We start from the raw sequence: 21,323 nt of genomic DNA on the forward strand, positions 1-21,323 counted from the left end.
TGAACGCGCGGAGGCGTCAAGCTGAAATTAATATCAAATACTCCTGAGTATTGCTACCCCTAAAGGTCTTTTAAAGACCTTCGCTAACAGGCGCCTTTGCACAACGTTGACGTTCACGCGGCGTGCTGTTTCAATATAACAAAGCCCTGCGTCACGCAGCGTTGCTCTAGTAATGACTTTTAGATATTGAATGTATTGCCTCAGGAGTCGAAGAACAAGAAGCCGATGATCCACCCAAAGATGAACCCCCGTCCGATGGCGGCGTCGCTGCCGGCCTGCAGCCTGTACCCGCTGCAGGGCTCGCTGATGCTGCTGGACGCGCACCTCGTGTTCCAGCCCTTCCTTTCTGCGCTGGGCGTGTCCCCCCACCAGGTGGCTCAAGGTCAGTGTCGCTGCCGACTTGCAAAAACCGGCAGAAAAACGCTGGTACTGGTTATGAGGATAGCGCGAAGCGATATGCGGCCACAAATATGATATTTGACGATACGAGGGCATATATGTATTTTATTAAAGTACGACAGTAATTTTATTTTCCAGTAATATCATCAATAGATAATTAGTTAACCCTTAATAAGGCAGAGGCGATTTAGCGACAACTTGCATTGAGTTGGAAACTGAACCTTATTGCTTTCGTAATACGTCACAATTTCCATTATAATTATTGAAAATACGACTAGCTTTAAAAATATTCTTTGCCAGTTATGTATTCGATAGCTGCTTTTGATTCTGTGGTAGTATGCTCCAATAAATGGGCTTATAAAGGGTTAATAAAATATGTCAAGTTATTTTATTTGTAATTATAAAGGCTATAATCACATTTATGCGCTGGTGCGCTGGTAATATAAATATGAATGTATTGCAGAATAAATAAGTGGGTAAAGGAATTGCAGAATAAGGGGTTTTTTCACCACTCATTGATTAATTTTACTTGACGGATAAATGTGATGCCGTCTCCGTCTATTTGAACAAAATAAACAGAGACGGCATCACATTTATCCGTCAATTAAATTTTATCAATAGATGGTGAAACAGGGTGTTCATAAAATGAAGGGGTAAATGTTTGGATTTGATTTGATGTGTGGTCACCCAGGGGAGTCGAAGGGCGCGGGCGGCGCGGGCGAGGGCGGCGCGTCGCCGGCGCTGGAGTCTCTCGGCTCCAAGCTGTCGCTGCTGGCGTGGATGGACATGTTCCGCATCGACATCGTCGTCAGCGAGCTCGGCGCGCGCGACCGACGACACAGCGCCAAGGGGAAAGGTAACTTAACTAGTTTACTACTACTTCATCATCATCATTGTCATCATATCAGCGGTAGGACGTCCACTGTTAGATGTAGGCCTTCCTCATATGCGAAGAATAGACCGTGACATACATTATACATACATACACACATTGCAAGGTAAATAAAAGCTTGTAAAATGTTTCTCTCTCTCTCTCTCTCTCTCTCTCATAAGAACGATAAAATGTGCAGAATTTATAAATATATTATAGTTTACAGAGATTTTGACCAGGGTTGATTCCTGGTTATGTATATGAGTTAAATAAAAAAAAAATGAACGCCATTTTTATTAAATCTAAAATCGAAGCCATGGTTTTTAAGAACAGATTTCGCTATCTCTCATAGTTTCTGACTTCTCCCTACTGACCCATTTGGATTGATCACCCTGTGTATACCAAAACTCAGCAATGGGTGGATGTTGGCTGATTTGATTGCTTGATTACGTACATACATACGTACATTTATTATTTCGTACAATAAAGAGTTTACATGCATACATTATGACTTACAAGTTATGATACTAGATACGCAACAGTAAAAATTTGTAGTTCATTCATTACAGTTTTATCCAATTTTGAACCCAGGGCACCCACACGTCGACATACCATCGGAGACGCCCGCCTTCCTCTGCGAGAAGGTCTCCATCGACGTAGACCTCAAGAAAGTGGCCGACATGGCGGTCGACGACCTCATACAGCGACAGAACGTGCTCTACATCTCGCGGGGACAGCTCAAGAAACATATCAGCACCATGCTCAACTTCAATATCAGCATACGGTTCATATCACAACAGGTTCGGAATTATACCTACAAGGAAAAAAAAGGCCGACTGTAACTCAGATCGTGTTAACAGACAGGGGCAATATTACACAGTGTGTGGTCATTTTAAATGGTTACTGACATAGAGAGTTTATATGGTTTACTAATGTTTCGGCGAATAACGTTTGGCAACCTGTTTCATTTCGCAACTTTTCATTTCCCAACTGTTTAATATTTCTGAAACTGTAAATATTTCAGGATTTTTATAAAACTAACCTAACCTAACCTAAAGGGTTTTACACGATGGCCCTGAAATAAATCCTGAAATATTTACAGTTTTACAGTTTGCGAAATGAAAAGTTGCGAAATGAAGCAGGTTGCCAAACGTTACGTTGCGAAAAGGCAGTACTTGAGTTTATAGACTTAGAGGCTGTTTCACTACCCATTGATGCCGTCTCCGACTATTCGAACAAACAGAGACGGCGTCACATTTATCCGTCAAATAAATTTGATCAATGGATAGTAAAACAAGGGGTTAGGTTAAAGACTTATTGGTTGTGCTATAAGAGTAGCTCTTATACTTCCCGAAATAATATTTTCACACTAATTGGTCATAATCTTGCGAATATAAGGAATTAACATTCATTTTTTAAATAGATATTTTATATTTCTTTAGAAGCGACTTATGATGCTCCGTTTTGGAACAGAAGTGAAATGCCGCCGTCTTTCGAAAATGACTAATTCCGCAACCTTGCCATCTCTCTATGGCCCCTGGGGCGGTCGTGCCCCCCTGATTAAGAACTCTTGATTTGGAGACTGTCCGAATGCTCATGTCACATGTGTCTGTTTGCAGGTGAATATGCCATTGCTTCGGCTGCTGCACCAGATCAGCAATATGTACCAGAATGTGAAAGACACACAGACGGAGCTCCGCACGCAGACCAAGATATCGCACCGACAGAGCAAACACGCTGCCGACTCCGGTACGTTCCTTGTCTACACCTTGCAGGAGTATGCCTTGTAGTGTGTTCTCTTCAGAACTCGGATAGAGTGAGGGGTTTTGAGAGATTGCATAACGTGGACATACCCTGTCAATTAATGATGGTTGTTTCATGATCTCTAGTGGATATTAAACGCAAGTGATCGTAATTTATTACAATGATACAGAAAATTTAGAATAAATTTTGAAACTTCAGTATTTGTTTTGCAACGGTCCAGAAATAGGAGTAGTATCACTATCAGATATTTATACACGCTTTCTTGTGTCGAATATTGGTGCTGGTGACTGTACGGTCGCAATCGTAATCACATTTTTATCTATTTATATGTATAAAATGGAAGACAGAGAAGGTAAACGCGCGTGTGATTGCCAGCGCGTTAGCAGTCAGGATTCTTAGGCTGCAAATAACCGATCTCACCAATTAAATTATTTAGTTTCAGACTTCCGCGAGAACTTAGTGAGTGTGTCCTCCCTGGACAAAGAAAGCCAGTACGCCGTCCTGGACCCCAAGTGGGAGCTCCGCACCCCCACCCCGACCCCCACCCCCCGAGCTGGCCGTGCCGCAGTCCGTGAGCCAGCACAAGCTGACCGGCAAGTCCAGGCCGCAGAGCTTCGCGCAGAAGCTGAGGTCAACTGGGAAGAGCGTCAAAGGAAGGTTGGGTAAGTTACAGCATGTTCCTTAGTGAACCTTAGGGTCTTCTCTGGACATGGAAAATATGCTGTCCTGGATCCCTAATGGGAGTTTCGCACCCCCACCCTGACTTTCGAGCTGACTGCCGCAGTCTTTGAGCCAGCCCAAGCATAATGGCAACTCCAGGCCGCAAAGCTTCGCGCAGAAGCTAAAGTCCACTGGGAGAGCGTCAAAGGTAAGTTGGGTGAGTAGCATGTTCCTTTAAACCTTAATGGGGGTCTTCTACGAGATAGATGGATGACCTGATTAAAGCCGCGGGTTCACAGTGTATGTAGACCGGTTCCAATCGAAGCAACTGGAGGTATATGGGGGAGGCCATGTCCAACGGCGAAAGTTCTACGGCTAATATCATGATGATGATGAGGGTCTTCTCTGGACAAGGAGAGCCAGCATGCAATCTTGGATCCCAAATGGGAGTTTTGTACCCTCACTCTGACTCGAGCTGACTGCAACAGTGTTTGAGCCAGCACAAGCTTACTGGCAACCCCCGGCCGCAAAGCTTCGCGCAGAAGCTGAGGTCCACTCAGGGGATATCAGGAGGAAATATCGGGGGGAAGATGGGTGAGTTTAGACGTGGATGTTAACTTGGTTATAATACAATAAATAAAAAGGCAGGTTACGCATGACGCGGCCTTATTATCTAGATCATTGAGTTTCCAAGCTGTTCCAAGGTCTTCACATAACGTATAAAGTAGGTCTAACTTCATGTTGAGAATTGCCCTTACAATTTTTTGTACAATTTACACTACAACACCAAACCTAACCATAATGCCACACGTAACCATTTTTTTTTGTAACAAATATTTCTTTCTTTGTGGTTTTTTTGATTAAAATTTGTAGAAATATAGAGCACTGTGGTAGATTTAAAACTGAGAATGATCGTAAACAGTGTCGTAACATGCAGGGTACCTTGGTTGCAACCCCTCAAATAAAACCCTCGACCGTAATGTGCTTGTCATGAAACCCGTGGTCGGTAAATGAGTTGCCCGTACAATGAAGCCCAAGGTCGGTAAATGAGTTTGATACTGCATGGTGTGCTGCAGCGCCTGCAACGTCGGGCACATGCTGCGGGGGGGAGGTGGCAATAGCGCAGTCAGCGGTATCGGCAATTTTTGAAAAAACATTAGTTTTTCTTTTACAAATATACAATTTTACTCGCAAATGTGATGAAAAACATTGTATGTCGCACGGGCGGTACTAGAATTACGGACATCGACTCATTCGATTCTTCTTTTTCGACTTCGGGCTTCTAATAGACTCTCGTTCGTAATTCCTTATTTACCGCCCTTAAAACACAATGTACTATTACAGGTTTACACATTCACATTTGTAACATGAACGAATTCTTTTAGAAGGCAAGTCTTCATTACCAGGCTACAGCTCCCTCAACGAGGGCGCGCACACGCCTTTCGGTGGTGTCCCGAGCTCTGGCAGCGCGGAGGCGGAAGCGGCGGCGGCGGCGGCGCGGACGCGGTTACTGATGACGTCACCGGCGCCGGCGGATGGCTCGCTGGCGCCGCGCTGCTGGCAGACTGTGTACTCGCTGCTGCGACTGTACGCGGACATGCCCGACGCGCATACCATCACACACAGGTAACGTGCTGTACAGGCTCTATAGTACTACGAAGTGCAAAATTAGAACTTTGTATCGCGCCGTCCTACTGACTTACTTACTTACTACTATCGCTCAGTGACCCTTCTTCTTGCCAGTCTTCGACCCCGATGTCCAAAAGGTCTTTCAGGACCTCGTCCCTGTAGCGGTACCTCCCATTCCCCCTCCTCCCTTCGCCTTTCCCTTCGTCCCGCTGACGCCTATATCATTTAATATGAGAGTGAGAGGGACGGTACGAACTTCCATTTTCGAATTTAAAAGAAATAATTTTAAAAGCCATGGTGGCCTAGTGGTTTGTAAAAGCCATGGTGGCCTAGTGGTTTGACCTATCGCCTCTCAAACAGAGGGTCGTGGGTTCAAACCCCGGCTCGCACCTCTGAGTTTTTCGAAATTCATGTGCGGAATTACATTTTACCACGAGCTTTGCGGTGAAGGAAAACATCGTGAGGAAACCTGCACAAACCTGCGAAGCAATTCAATAGTGCGTGTGAAGTTCCCAATCCGCACTGGGCCCGCGTGGGAACTATGGCTCAAGCCCTCTTGTTCTGAGAGGAGGCCTGTGCCCAGCAGTGGGACGAATATAGGCTGGGATGATGATGATGATGAATTTCGAAAGAAAATAATTGTGTAAATATGTTTAATGTTTAATAGTGTCCAAATGTTGTTAAAACCTGTAGTATTACAATTGTAAACTGAACTTTTTCTACTTTAATTTTAACTTTACAATTATACATAAATAAATTACTTTTGTATGTTATTTATAAAAGTTAAAACTTAGTGATGCAAAACTTTTGAGTAGTTTTTTTTGGAATCTATATACGGCGTTGAGTATAGGCATGAGTGATGTCACTTTTGTAAGAAACCCTAGCGTTACTGAACCGTGTACCCTTAGGTTCTCCGTGACGACGGAGCTCCCCGAACAGTACCGAACGGGGCGCACGGCGCGACCGAGCTCCAGAGAGCAGAACACCAGCAATTCCTCCTCCAGCGCCGCCGGGATGGGCATCGTTGTCGTCGGACTGGCGAGGTAAACTCCAAGCGATTTCTTAACGCTAGCATCGGAATGCTCGCTTCACTATTTGATCTTGAAGGTTTTTTTTTGTATAAACATCAGTGTTGAGTTTATGCAAGCAGACACAGTTTATTATGCAAGTTGACACAAAAGGCTGGTCACATAGCTCGAAGAATAGATAGGTAACCATTGGGGAAGAAAAGCCCTTGAGTGGCGACTGCAAACCGGAAGACGAAGCGTTGGCAGGCGTCACACTAGGTGAACTAATGACGGCGTGAGAGTTGTGGTCAACCGGTGGATGCAAGTGGCGAGTTGTCGTTCATTGTGGTTCTAAGAGGGAGGTCTTTGTTCAGCAGTGGACGTCTTTCGGCTGATGATGATGATGAGACTTGAGTTTAAACTTATGGCTACTGATGCTATGAGAAGATGCGGCCTAAATGTTTCCACCCACCTGATGGTCTTCTACGTCGCTACAAGTCAACGCACGTAAAAAGAGCTCTGGGTGGCTAGTGGAGGGGCGTTTGCGCATCTCTCAACTAACAAACCAATGGCGAGACGGCCGAGCGCGCGCTCCTACGCCCCCTCCCGCGTCCCCCACTGTTCCGCCACCAATTTGGTCCGTGCTACGCTCACTGCGCAGGTATATCGCCAGGAGCTCTTTGTACGTGCGTTGATTTGTACACCCGTGATAAGTGGGCGTGGAACCTTTCTTTCTTTGGACGGCTTTTCACACTGCAGAGCTCGCTCTTGCATCAGGTTTCTTAGTCGTCTTTTACGACACCCACACACCCGCAGCTATCGTTGACACAGTGTGCCGAGAGGAAAGTGGACTGTATGGAATGAGGTATCGCGTATGAATTGCTAGTGTAGCGTGAGTCTCCGAAATGTCAAATCTCATAGTAGCTACGTGAATAATGAATATTTTGCAATGTATTATGGCAAATATGCGTTCCGGGGCAATGAATGTCTGTGTTGAGACAGTTTTGTCTTTCGCATATGGGCATGCTCGATATTTTATGGTACGGTTTTAAGGTGTATCCATCCCATCCTCACGCAACAGTGCGCCATCTAGTGAGACAAAAAACGATAGCCCTCATTGTATGGTAATGTCTGATTGACGTGTTGCAGGATCCATCGCACCAGGCTACTGGCCTCGCTGTCCGGTCTGAAGCTGGAGGCGGAGATAACGTCGCTGCAGGCGTCGCTGTCGGCGTCGCGCGCGCGGCAGTGGTCGCTCACCGGCAACGTGGGCCGCAGCATGATCGTGCTGCTGGAGGGGGGCGCCCCCCACCACCAGTGAGTAGTGTGCGTGCTGTCTGCAGCTGGAGGCGGAGATAACGTCGCTGCAGTGTGGCCACTACAGTCATTCAGATTAGGGATCTATGTAGCCTGGATATCGTAACCTCAAATCGGCTACTCGACAAGCTGTAGAGGTCTTTCAAGTATTACGCTGGAGTACAGCTGTATTTGATTGCAAAATGAAGCTGTTCATCACGTGTTTTGATGTTAATGTACAGTTTAACTAGTTTATTAAGGACTATCATTAAATAATTGTGTTGCAGGACGGTGGTCCGCGTGTCTGTGGGCAAGTCGCAGGCGCTGTACTCGTGGGAGGCGGGGCGCGGGGGGGAGGGCGCCGCCGCGCTCGTCAGCGTGGGCGCCGTGCGGGTCGACCTGCCGCAGCACCCCGTGGCGCTGCACGGCGTCATGACGCGCTCCAGCCGCCAGCTGTCCTCCACGCTGCAGGTGTGTAGGGGGGGGGGACCTGCCGCAGCACCCCGTGGCGCTGCACGGCGTCATGACGCGCTCCAGCCGCCAGCTGTCCTCCACGCTGCAGGTGTGTAGGGGGGGGACCTGCCGCAGCACCCCGTGGCGCTGCACGGCGTCATGACGCGCTCCAGCCGCCAGCTGTCCTCCACGCTGCAGGTGTGTAGGGGGGGGGGACCTGCCGCAGCACCCCGTGGCGCTGCACGGCGTCATGACGCGCTCCAGCCGCCAGCTGTCCTCCACGCTGCAGGTGTGTAGGGGGGGGGGACCTGCCGCAGCACCCCGTGGCGCTGCACGGCGTCATGACGCGCTCCAGCCGCCAGCTGTCCTCCACGCTGCAGGTGTGTAGGGGGGGGGGACCTGCCGCAGCACCCCGTGGCGCTGCACGGCGTCATGACGCGCTCCAGCCGCCAGCTGTCCTCCACGCTGCAGGTGTGTAGGGGGGGGGGACCTGCCGCAGCACCCCGTGGCGCTGCACGGCGTCATGACGCGCTCCAGCCGCCAGCTGTCCTCCACGCTGCAGGTGTGTAGGGGGGGGGGACCTGCCGCAGCACCCCGTGGCGCTGCACGGCGTCATGACGCGCTCCAGCCGCCAGCTGTCCTCCACGCTGCAGGTGTGTAGGGGGGGGGGACCTGCCGCAGCACCCCGTGGCGCTGCACGGCGTCATGACGCGCTCCAGCCGCCAGCTGTCCTCCACGCTGCAGGTGTGTAGGGGGGGGGACCTGCCGCAGCACCCCGTGGCGCTGCACGGCGTCATGACGCGCTCCAGCCGCCAGCTGTCCTCCACGCTGCAGGTGTGTAGGGGGGGGGACCTGCCGCAGCACCCCGTGGCGCTGCACGGCGTCATGACGCGCTCCAGCCGCCAGCTGTCCTCCACGCTGCAGGTGTGTAGGGGGGGGGGACCTGCCGCAGCACCCCGTGGCGCTGCACGGCGTCATGACGCGCTCCAGCCGCCAGCTGTCCTCCACGCTGCAGGTGTGTAGGGGGGGGGACCTGCCGCAGCACCCCGTGGCGCTGCACGGCGTCATGACGCGCTCCAGCCGCCAGCTGTCCTCCACGCTGCAGGTGTGTAGGGGGGGGGACCTGCCGCAGCACCCCGTGGCGCTGCACGGCGTCATGACGCGCTCCAGCCGCCAGCTGTCCTCCACGCTGCAGGTGTGTAGGGGGGGGGGACCTGCCGCAGCACCCCGTGGCGCTGCACGGCGTCATGACGCGCTCCAGCCGCCAGCTGTCCTCCACGCTGCAGGTGTGTAGGGGGGGGACCTGCCGCAGCACCCCGTGGCGCTGCACGGCGTCATGACGCGCTCCAGCCGCCAGCTGTCCTCCACGCTGCAGGTGTGTAGGGGGGGGGGACCTGCCGCAGCACCCCGTGGCGCTGCACGGCGTCATGACGCGCTCCAGCCGCCAGCTGTCCTCCACGCTGCAGGTGTGTAGGGGGGGGGGACCTGCCGCAGCACCCCGTGGCGCTGCACGGCGTCATGACGCGCTCCAGCCGCCAGCTGTCCTCCACGCTGCAGGTGTGTAGGGGGGGGGGACCTGCCGCAGCACCCCGTGGCGCTGCACGGCGTCATGACGCGCTCCAGCCGCCAGCTGTCCTCCACGCTGCAGGTGTGTAGGGGGGGGGGGACCTGCCGCAGCACCCCGTGGCGCTGCACGGCGTCATGACGCGCTCCAGCCGCCAGCTGTCCTCCACGCTGCAGGTGTGTAGGGGGGGGGGACCTGCCGCAGCACCCCGTGGCGCTGCACGGCGTCATGACGCGCTCCAGCCGCCAGCTGTCCTCCACGCTGCAGGTGTGTAGGGGGGGGGACCTGCCGCAGCACCCCGTGGCGCTGCACGGCGTCATGACGCGCTCCAGCCGCCAGCTGTCCTCCACGCTGCAGGTGTGTAGGGGGGGGGGGACCTGCCGCAGCACCCCGTGGCGCTGCACGGCGTCATGACGCGCTCCAGCCGCCAGCTGTCCTCCACGCTGCAGGTGTGTAGGGGGGGGGACCTGCCGCAGCACCCCGTGGCGCTGCACGGCGTCATGACGCGCTCCAGCCGCCAGCTGTCCTCCACGCTGCAGGTGTGTAGGGGGGGGGGACCTGCCGCAGCACCCCGTGGCGCTGCACGGCGTCATGACGCGCTCCAGCCGCCAGCTGTCCTCCACGCTGCAGGTGTGTAGGGGGGGGACCTGCCGCAGCACCCCGTGGCGCTGCACGGCGTCATGACGCGCTCCAGCCGCCAGCTGTCCTCCACGCTGCAGGTGTGTAGGGGGGGGGACCTGCCGCAGCACCCCGTGGCGCTGCACGGCGTCATGACGCGCTCCAGCCGCCAGCTGTCCTCCACGCTGCAGGTGTGTAGGGGGGGGGACCTGCCGCAGCACCCCGTGGCGCTGCACGGCGTCATGACGCGCTCCAGCCGCCAGCTGTCCTCCACGCTGCAGGTGTGTAGGGGGGGGGACCTGCCGCAGCACCCCGTGGCGCTGCACGGCGTCATGACGCGCTCCAGCCGCCAGCTGTCCTCCACGCTGCAGGTGTGTAGGGGGGGGGACCTGCCGCAGCACCCCGTGGCGCTGCACGGCGTCATGACGCGCTCCAGCCGCCAGCTGTCCTCCACGCTGCAGGTGTGTAGGGGGGGGACCTGCCGCAGCACCCCGTGGCGCTGCACGGCGTCATGACGCGCTCCAGCCGCCAGCTGTCCTCCACGCTGCAGGTGTGTAGGGGGGGGGACCTGCCGCAGCACCCCGTGGCGCTGCACGGCGTCATGACGCGCTCCAGCCGCCAGCTGTCCTCCACGCTGCAGGTGTGTAGGGGGGGGGACCTGCCGCAGCACCCCGTGGCGCTGCACGGCGTCATGACGCGCTCCAGCCGCCAGCTGTCCTCCACGCTGCAGGTGTGTAGGGGGGGGGACCTGCCGCAGCACCCCGTGGCGCTGCACGGCGTCATGACGCGCTCCAGCCGCCAGCTGTCCTCCACGCTGCAGGTGTGTAGGGGGGGGGACCTGCCGCAGCACCCCGTGGCGCTGCACGGCGTCATGACGCGCTCCAGCCGCCAGCTGTCCTCCACGCTGCAGGTGTGTAGGGGGGGGGGACCTGCCGCAGCACCCCGTGGCGCTGCACGGCGTCATGACGCGCTCCAGCCGCCAGCTGTCCTCCACGCTGCAGGTGTGTAGGGGGGGGGGACCTGCCGCAGCACCCCGTGGCGCTGCACGGCGTCATGACGCGCTCCAGCCGCCAGCTGTCCTCCACGCTGCAGGTGTGTAGGGGGGGGGACCTGCCGCAGCACCCCGTGGCGCTGCACGGCGTCATGACGCGCTCCAGCCGCCAGCTGTCCTCCACGCTGCAGGTGTGTAGGGGGGGGGGACCTGCCGCAGCACCCCGTGGCGCTGCACGGCGTCATGACGCGCTCCAGCCGCCAGCTGTCCTCCACGCTGCAGGTGTGTAGGGGGGGGGACCTGCCTTATTAGCGCCATCTTTCTTCAAAGTACTGGTTAAAAAAGAAACGGTTTGCAAAACCACTCACGTTTAATCCCAGTGCGTGCTAACCGTCTGTGTGTCGCAGGAACTAGGCGTGACGCGCACGTCGTCCCGCCTGTCGCGCGGCGCGGGCGCAGAGCCGGAGGAGGACGAGGGCAGCCCGGGGCCGGGCCCGGCGCCCGCGCCCCCGCCGCGCCCGCAAGCCGCCCCCCTCCTGCCCGCGCCACGGGTGCACTTCTCCGTCGTGCTACAGGTATACCTAGTGCTATCCACGAAGACGCGTGATTTTGTCAAAATTAGACATTAATGTCATTGTAATAAGAACTACGGCACGCGTCATCGTGAATGACTCTACCCATAACAAAGGATAACGCTATACTTCGTAGTGAAAATGCTGCGATGCTACAAAGGATCAGTTCCCGATTCGCCGGATTCTTGTTTCGATTTAGAGGGAATTTTTCAGTTAAAAAAAAAAATATGGAAATGTCGTGGCTTTATTCATATTATTGAGGCCTAAAGTGGTATTTTTCCTGGAAATGTATGCTGTTTCCTTAAAAATATGAATCTAATCGATTACTAGGCAATCGAAGTCGTGTCCTGTTGTGCAACAACAAAACAAGCAAGAATCCGACGAAACAAGAATTCAAGGTAAATAACCCAGAAGAAAGAAAGAAAAAACATTTATTGCCACAAAACACATTAAATAAGGTTTCATACAAAATAAAAGTTTATAATTGTGACAATAGGCCACGGGAGCGACGCCAAACAGCAGTTTTTCAGCCGACACCCCTCTATATACTCCTACAGTACTGCCAGGTCTTAGTTAGATTTAGTATATTAACAAAAAAAAAGTAATAATTATAACAATAAAACGGGCAAAAGTAAAATTAAAAAAAAATGAGAGAAAAGAGAATTCATGTACGAGTCCGACTCGCCCTTGACTATTACGTTTCCCTCAGAGCCTGAGCGTGACCGCAGCGCTGCTGCCGTCGCTGCAAGCGTCGTACAAGATGGAGCATGTGCACAGCGCGGGAGTGACCGGCCGCAAGGCGCACTTCACCGTCGACCTGCCGCACCACTCGCTCAGCTTCGTGACCAAGCTGCAGGTAACTGCGGCACCAGCTCAAATACTCGGAAGCTAATTCAAATACTGAAACTCCTACACGGGACAATGTATCTTAACTTAACCTTACTTCTTGACTGTCCCTAACTGAATGTTGGCTAGTAGAGATCCCTTATAGGGATAAGTTCGCCTTGGTACATTATATCTCAATGTTTGTCGATTGTGCTTGTTTACTTATTTAGTACAATAAAGAGTTTACATACATACATACTTTACTCCTAAATTACTCCACTAAAAACATATCATAGGTATCGGAAGCCAACATCCCCGCGTCGGCGATGGTGGCGCTGCCGGCGGCGCACGTGGCGGCGCGTGTGCTAGAGGGCGCGCCGGACGCGCCCCCCGCTACCGCCCCCCCGCCCCCGCCCCCGCCCCCCCCGCCCCCGCCGCGCCAGGCGTCGTGCTCCGCGCTGGACGGTACCTCTCCGCCACCGCAGACATAGGCCTGTTCGAGCATACGCTGTCTACGGATCTGCTGAACCATCTGGTGTTCGTGCAGAAAGTCTTTATGAAGGTGAGGCTGACACCACCCTACTAGTGCCCTATTACACGAAGGTACAAGTTATAATTTACAGGCGGTAGTCTTTGTTTAACAGTATGCATTGAAAAGAGACTACGGTTTGTAAATTGTAACTTGTAGCTGCGTGAAATGGGTTTATATGTATTATTTGTCAAAAAAATGAACAGGAATTCATGTTTCAATTGTATTGTTTTTTTCTTCGCTAAATATTGGCAGTAAGTCTATATTTTCATGATAAATACATAAGATAGGATTTTCGGATGGTAGGTCGAGTTCCCCAGCGTGTTAGTTAGTTGGCAGGACATCTTGGCACGTATAGCCAGCTGAGGTGCGAGTTCGAATTTCGTCTCGTCATCATCATCATCATCATCATCATCATCATCATCAGCCGGAAGACGTCCACTGCTGGACAAAGGCCTCCCCCTTAGAACGCCACAATGAACGACAACACGCCACTTGCATCCACCGGGTGGGAGGCCTGCCAACGCTTCGTCTTCTGGTTCGTGGTCGCCACTCGAGGACTTTTCTCCCCCAACGGAGAAAACGGAATTTCGTCTAGAACACCCGAAAAACAAATCTTCGACAAAAAATATCTTTGAGTGACACATACACCTTCCTTCTTTCTGTATAAAAGGTTGCGTGGAAGAGATCGCTCTTAAGCGATAAGGCCGCCTATTGCTTACCTTGTAATTTTTTCTCTGTGTATCTGTTTTCTGTATCGCTTACTATGTCTGGTGTACAATAAAGAGTCTTTGTATTGTATTGTATTGTAATGTATACACGTTTCTGTCCCTACCGAGCTGTTGACTTATGGCACCGCAGGTAGCGAGTGTTTCACATTAGTGTAATGTTTCAAGTTTATAATTGAGTTTCGTTGCAATGTTTAAAGGAGTGAGAATTTTAAAAGTCAAAAGTATTTTTTTTATAAGAAAATTTATTTTTCTCTTACAGGAAGTGAATGAAGTCGTACAAAAAGTGTATGGAGGAGAAAAGCCCGTCCCGCTGTGGAATGAAGAAGAAGCATCAACCTCTGCGCTGAATAGGATATTGTTTTCGCTGATTATTAGGATGAAGGTATGTAATTTGATTTGCTATACTTTCCATTGTTCATTTAAAGTGCTTTTGAAGATTGTTTAGTTACTTTTGTTTCTATAATGAATGACTATGCTCTTATAGCGATGTAAATTGATCTTTTAACATCCTGATATTTTGCTAAGAGTTTTGTCTTTCTCATTTTATTGACCTTTTTTACAGCAAGAATTCGCTTAAAGAGGTTTATTTGAACCGCAAGTTTACCTTGCTGACCGGTGTGCTGTGTACTGGAAAACAAATTGATTTTCGTACTAGGCTGGAACCTTTTAATAATAAATTTCACTATGACTTCCTCGACAAAAGTATGGGATGTCAACATGAAATTAGTAGCACAAAGGTCCATTACATGATCCCGGGAGGCACCGTAGGATGAATGTAAGATTAATTTTGTTGTGCGATTATGTACAAACGCGTACCGCCGTGTGTAATCAATCACGTTTCGTACCATGCGTTATCTATGATCTGATGCGGTCCAGTGCGATTTTCAGACACCTTATGTATATACGGTCCCGCAGCGCATCCAGCTGACAGCCACAACGCCGAGCAACTCCGCGGTGCGGCTGGAGACAGGCTGCGTGGAGTTCGAGCTGTCCAATAGAGTTCAGAACGTTCAGCCCGCCGCCACGCACTCGTTGCGACTGTTTGCGCGGGCGCAGGTAACTCTTTGCCTCGTAAATTGATCGAAAAAACGAAACGTATAAGAAATATTAGTGTTTTATTTCATTTTCATTAAATTTGTTAGACTTTTAGGATTCGAGAAACTGGGCCCGAGTAGTCTATTTAGTACTGTCGCGTCGACTCGAGCCATTGGTCGCGACTTGTGGCCAGGATTGGTGGCGGCGATTAGACAGTTGTGGCGACTGGCGTCCCATGTAAACTAGGCTATTTTTATCTGTGAGAATTTCCGAGTTCTATCAGAACTGACGCACTTTTTGTAACCTGTCAAAACATGATGCTCCCCATTAATTTTGTATGAATATAAATTAGCTAGTTATTACAGTACTTATTTTCCAACTCAATCGAATATTTGTCTATTCTAAAGCTACTTCAAATCTAATTCTGCAGTAAATAAACTTGACTTTTTTTCAAGGCTATTTATTTATATTTATGCTTTATAAAGTATTTTTTTAATAGAATTGTGTCTTGGAATGATTATTTTATGGTGTATACATACCTATAATGCTTTATTTGCTACCGTGTAGGTGGATCTCAACCTGAGCCTCGGACAGCTGATCCGAAACGCAATGTTTGAGGAGGCGGAGCCTGAGTTCCAGCAATACGCATTTTTCAACACAAGAATTAGTGAGACTTTTGATTTGTTTAGTTTTAGTTTATCCTGATTCATTCACCAGACACATTAAAACCGTTTTCGTTTAACATAAAGTGTGATTAAAAGCCGTGTTCGTCTAGTGCAAAAGCCGTGTTGGCTTAGTGGTTTGGCCTATGGCCTCTCAAGCAGAGGATTGTTGGTTCAAACTCCGGCTCGCACCTCTGAGTTTTTTATAAATTAATGAACGAAATTAAATTTGAAATTTGCCACGAGCTTTACGGTGTAGGATAACATCGTGAGGAACCCTGAAGCCCTCTCATTCTGAGTGAAGGCCTGTGGGACGTCCAGCAGTGGGACGTATATAGGCTGAAAGATGATGATGATGTGATTAAAAAAAACATAACTGACTATCCTTCTCAGGCATGCGCAACGCTTTCCAAGATGAGATGGTCAGCGGCGAAGACAAAGAGGTAGTACTCATAACTCTGAAGCGACCGCTGATCTACATCCAGCCGGTCGCCATCGACCGCGCCATCCTTGTCTGGCTCAACTATAAGAATGCGTACGAGTACTGGAACGAGAAGAGGCTCAATCTGAATAAGGAGGTGCTCGCGGCGACGCAGCAGGTCTTTGAAAAGGTGAGCCTTTACAAGCTTTTTTGTATATGGGGTACAACCGCAAATTTTATTTTGGTTTACTCACGGTTATCTGTCATCTTCAGGGATCGTAAAATACGAGAAAAATTTATTGAAATGATGTATGACAAATATGAAGGTCCTAGCACTTCAATGAATTTTGCTTACATTTTACGAACCCTAGTCCAGTCATCTTACATTGTATTGTATTGCAAAAGAATGACTTGTGTCCATTGTTAAGTTTGCGCAACATATGAAAACTACGTGACATGTGTGAGGTACAAAAAAAAACAATATTGAACCCTAATGAGAGCACGTCACTAACAACCCGATTTAATAATTAAATTTGAATGTATAAAAACGCCTTTCTAATATATTAATTTTGTACAGGTCCAACTGACGTCTCAAATAACGACGCCGCACGTCAGCACCCTGTTCTTGCAGTTAAACGTCGATGACATCGGCATATGCCTGCCGCTCAACCAGCCACCTATGGTAAGTTTTTATCCGTACCAAATGGACCACCTGTCTGAATGTGAATTTTGTTTATACTCTCAATTTCTTAAGACTGTGTATTATAAATATAGGTTGCCTGGAAGAGATCGCTCTTAAGCGATAAGGCCGCTTATTGCTTACCTTGTAATTTTCTCTCTGTGTACCTGTTTTTCTGTATCGTTTACTATTTCTGGCGTACAATAAAGAGTCTTTGTATTTTATTGTATGACGGAATATTTAACACCAACAAATACTTACCTCGACCGAGGATCGAACTCGAGGCCTCAAGCTTTGTAGTCAAAACCACTTCGCTATCCGGTCGTCTGAAATATGTCCTAGGAGACGCGCAAAGCGATTCTTTTTTATTCCAGTGGTTTTTTGGGGACGTATCTGAATATCGAAAATTAATATATCTAATGTTAAAAAGTCGACGGTCAAAATATCGAAAGTAGGTTAGGTATATTTCAATTTTCGATATTCAGATACGTGCCCGGTTTTTTACTCTACATTTGATTTTCATATGTAAATGTGCGCGTATCTCTATACCGGGTGTGGCCTTTAATACGAGCAAAAAATTAAAACATAGATCGTCCTCGTCAATCTGAACAACATTAGTTCAGCGACTTTTAAAAATAATGGAGTCTTTGAATTTTTCTTTTTTCGTACAAATTAAATATTGCTATCAATGTCATCCTAGAACACAACTGACACCCTACAAACATCAAGCATTTTGCTTTACATTGTTTCTTCGAATAAACGTATAAGTGTAATAAAAATTAAAAAACTAATTATTTTTAAAAGTCGCTGAATACTAATGCTTTGAACAACCGTGAAGACTCTTCATATTAAATATAATGACCCGGATAACTCCACGGTCTTAAATCGTCTGGCATCGACAAACTGGCCACCAGTGAGTTAAGACGTGAGTTATCCGGGTCATTATATTTAATATATCGCTGAACTAATGTTGTTCAGGGTGACGAGTATGCTCTATGTTTTAATTATATGCTCGTATTACAGGCCACACCCGGTATAGCTGTTTTACTTGCTTACTATATGTGTGGGTGTTCTGTAAAGTGTCATTGTATTGCAAATGTGTGCAGGCGACATGGGGCCGCGGCGGGTACGAGCCGGAGTCCCGCGGAGCCGTCGTGGTCACTCTGGAGAGCACCAGCATCTCTGCTTGCTCGTCGGGCAGTCTCGTCAGTAAGGTATGCTAGCAGAAAGGTGGTATAACAGCTTTAGGGCTATTAGGCCCGGAATACATATACATATATTTAACGTTTGAGCTCCACAGAAAACCAGCGTTACTGCACATAATGTGCGGCAACACAGACCCTTTTTGGTATCCTCTCGTGTCACCAAGTAACATAGTTTTAGTGCTAGTTTTGCTAGTTGCTCACTCAAAGTCACTCAAACTAGCTCGTTTCTCTGCATGCAGTGATGATATCTAGAAAGGTACCGACATATCGAAGAATTGCAAACTGAAGTGGCAATGGCGGGGCAAGGACTGATGGCCGATGGGTTTCTCGAATGGCTGCAGACGAGCTGTCGGTAGCTCTAGAGCGTTGGGTTAAGATCGCGGGATCGCGGTGGATGCGACACAAGACCGGTAGTTTTAGTGCTGGACGTTTTCGGCTCTTATGATTTTGAGTAGTTTGTCTTAGGTACTTATGGAGCCAAAATAAATCATTCATTCTTTCTTTACATATTCCCGCAGCTTGCACATTTTTGTGCCTGCAGCTGGCGCACGTACTTCATACAAATATGAAGCAAGCGTGCGAGCCACTTGTACGGAAATGTGCAAGCTACTGGCATGTGTATTCCGGGCCTTAGGTAGCTCAACTGGTGTGCAAGTTAGTGGAGCGGTGTGCGAAAAAAAACTGCACAAAGGTTCAGCCTCTGAGATTAGAAACATGAAATTCGGCGCGAGTTTTTTATGCAACGTTAATGCAATTCACGATGCAATTTTTGGGTTCCCACGAGAGTTTTTGGATTTGGTGGACATGTAGTATAAAACATAGGTTACTTTTTTCTTGGTATTTCGACAGGATCGGTATAAAATACTAAAATTATTGTGACATCGTCACTACTTTGACAAAAATCTCGTCTATTCAAATCGATACGTCAACAAAATTGATCCTTGGAGTAATTATACAAAGTGCACTCAGAAAAATAATCGATTTTGAGGTACGACTTTTTAGGGTTCCATAGCCAAAATGGCAAAAACGGAACCCTTATAGTTTCGCCATGCCTGTATGTCTGTCTGTCTGTCCGTCCGCGGCTTTGCTCAGGTACTATCAATGCTAGAAAGCTGTAATTTTGCACGAATATATATGTAAACTATGCCGACAAAATGGTTCAATAAAAAAATTCAAAATATTTTTTTTTAGAGTACCTCCCATAGACGTAAAGTCGGGGTGATTTTTTTTTCTCAGTGGGGCTATCGTTGGATAGGTTTTTTTAAACCATTAGGGGGTTGCTAAAACAATTTTTCGAAAAATTTGAATAAATTCAGGATGGTAGTAAGTATATCAAACTTACAAGGAAAACTATAACGGTTAAGTTTTATTAAGAATTATTAGTAGTTTAAGAGTAAATAGCAGCCTAAGGTATAAAATATACCTAAACCGTACAAAATACGAAATTCTTAGAAAAATATTACTTAATCTTTTCGTAATGGCTACGGGAACCCTATTTCGGGCGTGTCCGACACGCTCTTGGCCGGTTGTCTTTAAGTACACTATATCATGTTGTGCGTGCAGGGGCGCTTCGTGGGGCTCTGCCTGCGGTTCGCGGACGACTTCGAGACGTCGCTGGACGACTGGAAGCCGGAGCCCGACCAGCAGGCCGTCAACTTCTGCTGCGTGTCCGAGGGCACCTACGAGGTCTGCAGCCGGACCAGCGCCGCTAAGCACAACGGTACACACTGATATGCGTTAAACGTGGCTCCAACACTCGGAAGTTCCGTCATGTTTGGTTTATTTCCATAATTTTACAGATATCAATAATAAATAATAAGTGCTGTGAGAGCTGTGAGTAAGTATTTCGCATAGATTGGAGTTTATGCGTACGTGATCGCCTATGCGGATCGGATTCATTTCCAAATACCTATCCCTGTCCATGATATAATCATTAATTTTATAATACGCCTTAGATATTAATGTATTCTTGACGGTTACATAATATTTGAATATCGAATGTTAAAATATCTACGGGTAAAATGTTGATGTTCAAAATATCGAAAATTAAAATATCGGCTGTATCGAAATATCGAAACTTAACATAACGAAAGTTTATATTGTCGAATGGTTAGATAACCTACGTCCAATATATCGAAAATATATTTATCTACAAAAGTGACATCGAAAGATATAAATATCGAAGTCCAAAATATCCAAGTACAGAGTATCGAATATCCTATGTATGAACTATCACGTGACGGGGTCGACGGGGCTCCGCTTCGCGGAGCTCCTATTCCGCTCAGTTGAGGCGCTTCGCGCCTTGACGCAGTACTGACCTAACCTAACCTATTGAACATGAATTACCATAAATATTTAGTTTGGTTAGGTTAGAACTGTGACCACAACAACGCACGAGCCAGCGGCAGCGGCCGGCGAGTGCTAAAAATGACTAGATTATGTAAAATAAATGCTATTAAGAAAAAGGAGCAATAAATAAAGCAGATTTGTATGTACGATATTTTAATTTTCGACATTCAAATTATGTTGACATTTACAATTTAGATTATATTGGCTATCGACATTTTTACTTATTCGATATTTTAATCAATTGACATTTCAATCTTAGACATATTGTTCATAAGTATAACAACTTTCGATATTGTGATACAATCGATATTTTAATTTTCGATATTTTGAACATCAACATTTTAACCATAGGTATTTTAATTTTCGATATTCAAATATGTAACCATTCTTGTCAGTAGTTTAAAATTTTGTATCTGTTTGATCAGTTATATTTTTTGGAATTTTATTGTAAAAACGTATGCAATTTCTCAGGAACGACTTTTTCGTTTTAGCCAGCCTGTAACTTGGAACCTTCTTCCCTGTGCTTCTAGTAGCTGTTATTCTATGGGCGAAGTAGTTTTTTTCATAGTTTTTAATAGATTACGGTACTAAGTAAGTTTGTGTGTGTTGTCCAACAGAGAACGCGAAGTGGTTCCTGAACGTGGCGTGGCAGATGGAGGGCGTCGACATTCACCTCGACGTTAACGTCGGCAAGCAGCTGTCCGCGCTCGGACACACTCTCACCATGCTCACTGGTAAGAAAGAAAGAAAAACATATCCATAAAACAACGACGACACATACACAGGCTAAAAATAAAAATATAACTCCGACTTCTGGCCGGAGGGTGCGGTGTTCTGCCGTTTTAGGGAAGCGACGAAGACGACTTTCAAAAATCCCTGATTAGTTTTTTTTTGTATGTAATTTTGTGTCTTTTTGTGTGCCTTTTTTATAATTTGAATTTTACAGCGCATTGGTGTTTTAACTGTATTGCTGTAATTTTTATTGACAAATAAATAAACAGTGTTTTTTTTCTTAAAATTAAGTGACTAATTTTTTTCTTTTTATTCTGTGGTTCTGAATACT

The 21,323-nt window shown here is 48.3% G+C and overlaps 1 protein-coding gene across 1 annotated transcript in view; it reads left to right on the top strand.

Moving 5' to 3' along the window:
- Window positions 1-21,323, top strand: part of tweek (transmembrane protein KIAA1109 homolog tweek) — a 72,269-nt gene that overhangs the window by 21,587 nt on the left and 29,359 nt on the right. The window contains 28 exon segments of the mRNA XM_074084997.1: window positions 205-382; window positions 1,091-1,255; window positions 1,862-2,070; window positions 2,890-3,019; window positions 3,471-3,580; window positions 3,582-3,696; window positions 5,101-5,320; window positions 6,232-6,366; window positions 7,480-7,647; window positions 7,914-8,097; window positions 8,761-9,003; window positions 9,077-9,274; window positions 10,009-10,182; window positions 10,282-10,722; window positions 10,794-11,175; window positions 11,419-11,534; window positions 11,660-11,827; window positions 12,534-12,680; window positions 12,946-13,060; window positions 13,063-13,211; window positions 14,169-14,291; window positions 14,825-14,965; window positions 15,512-15,611; window positions 16,000-16,217; window positions 16,605-16,709; window positions 17,813-17,920; window positions 19,475-19,631; window positions 20,878-20,994. Coding sequence (XP_073941098.1) covers window positions 205-382; window positions 1,091-1,255; window positions 1,862-2,070; window positions 2,890-3,019; window positions 3,471-3,580; window positions 3,582-3,696; window positions 5,101-5,320; window positions 6,232-6,366; window positions 7,480-7,647; window positions 7,914-8,097; window positions 8,761-9,003; window positions 9,077-9,274; window positions 10,009-10,182; window positions 10,282-10,722; window positions 10,794-11,175; window positions 11,419-11,534; window positions 11,660-11,827; window positions 12,534-12,680; window positions 12,946-13,060; window positions 13,063-13,211; window positions 14,169-14,291; window positions 14,825-14,965; window positions 15,512-15,611; window positions 16,000-16,217; window positions 16,605-16,709; window positions 17,813-17,920; window positions 19,475-19,631; window positions 20,878-20,994 — 4,816 coding nt within the window.

Source organism: Choristoneura fumiferana, chromosome 3, assembly GCF_025370935.1.
Source record: "Choristoneura fumiferana chromosome 3, NRCan_CFum_1, whole genome shotgun sequence".
NCBI classification, from domain to species: Eukaryota; Metazoa; Arthropoda; class Insecta; order Lepidoptera; family Tortricidae; genus Choristoneura; species Choristoneura fumiferana.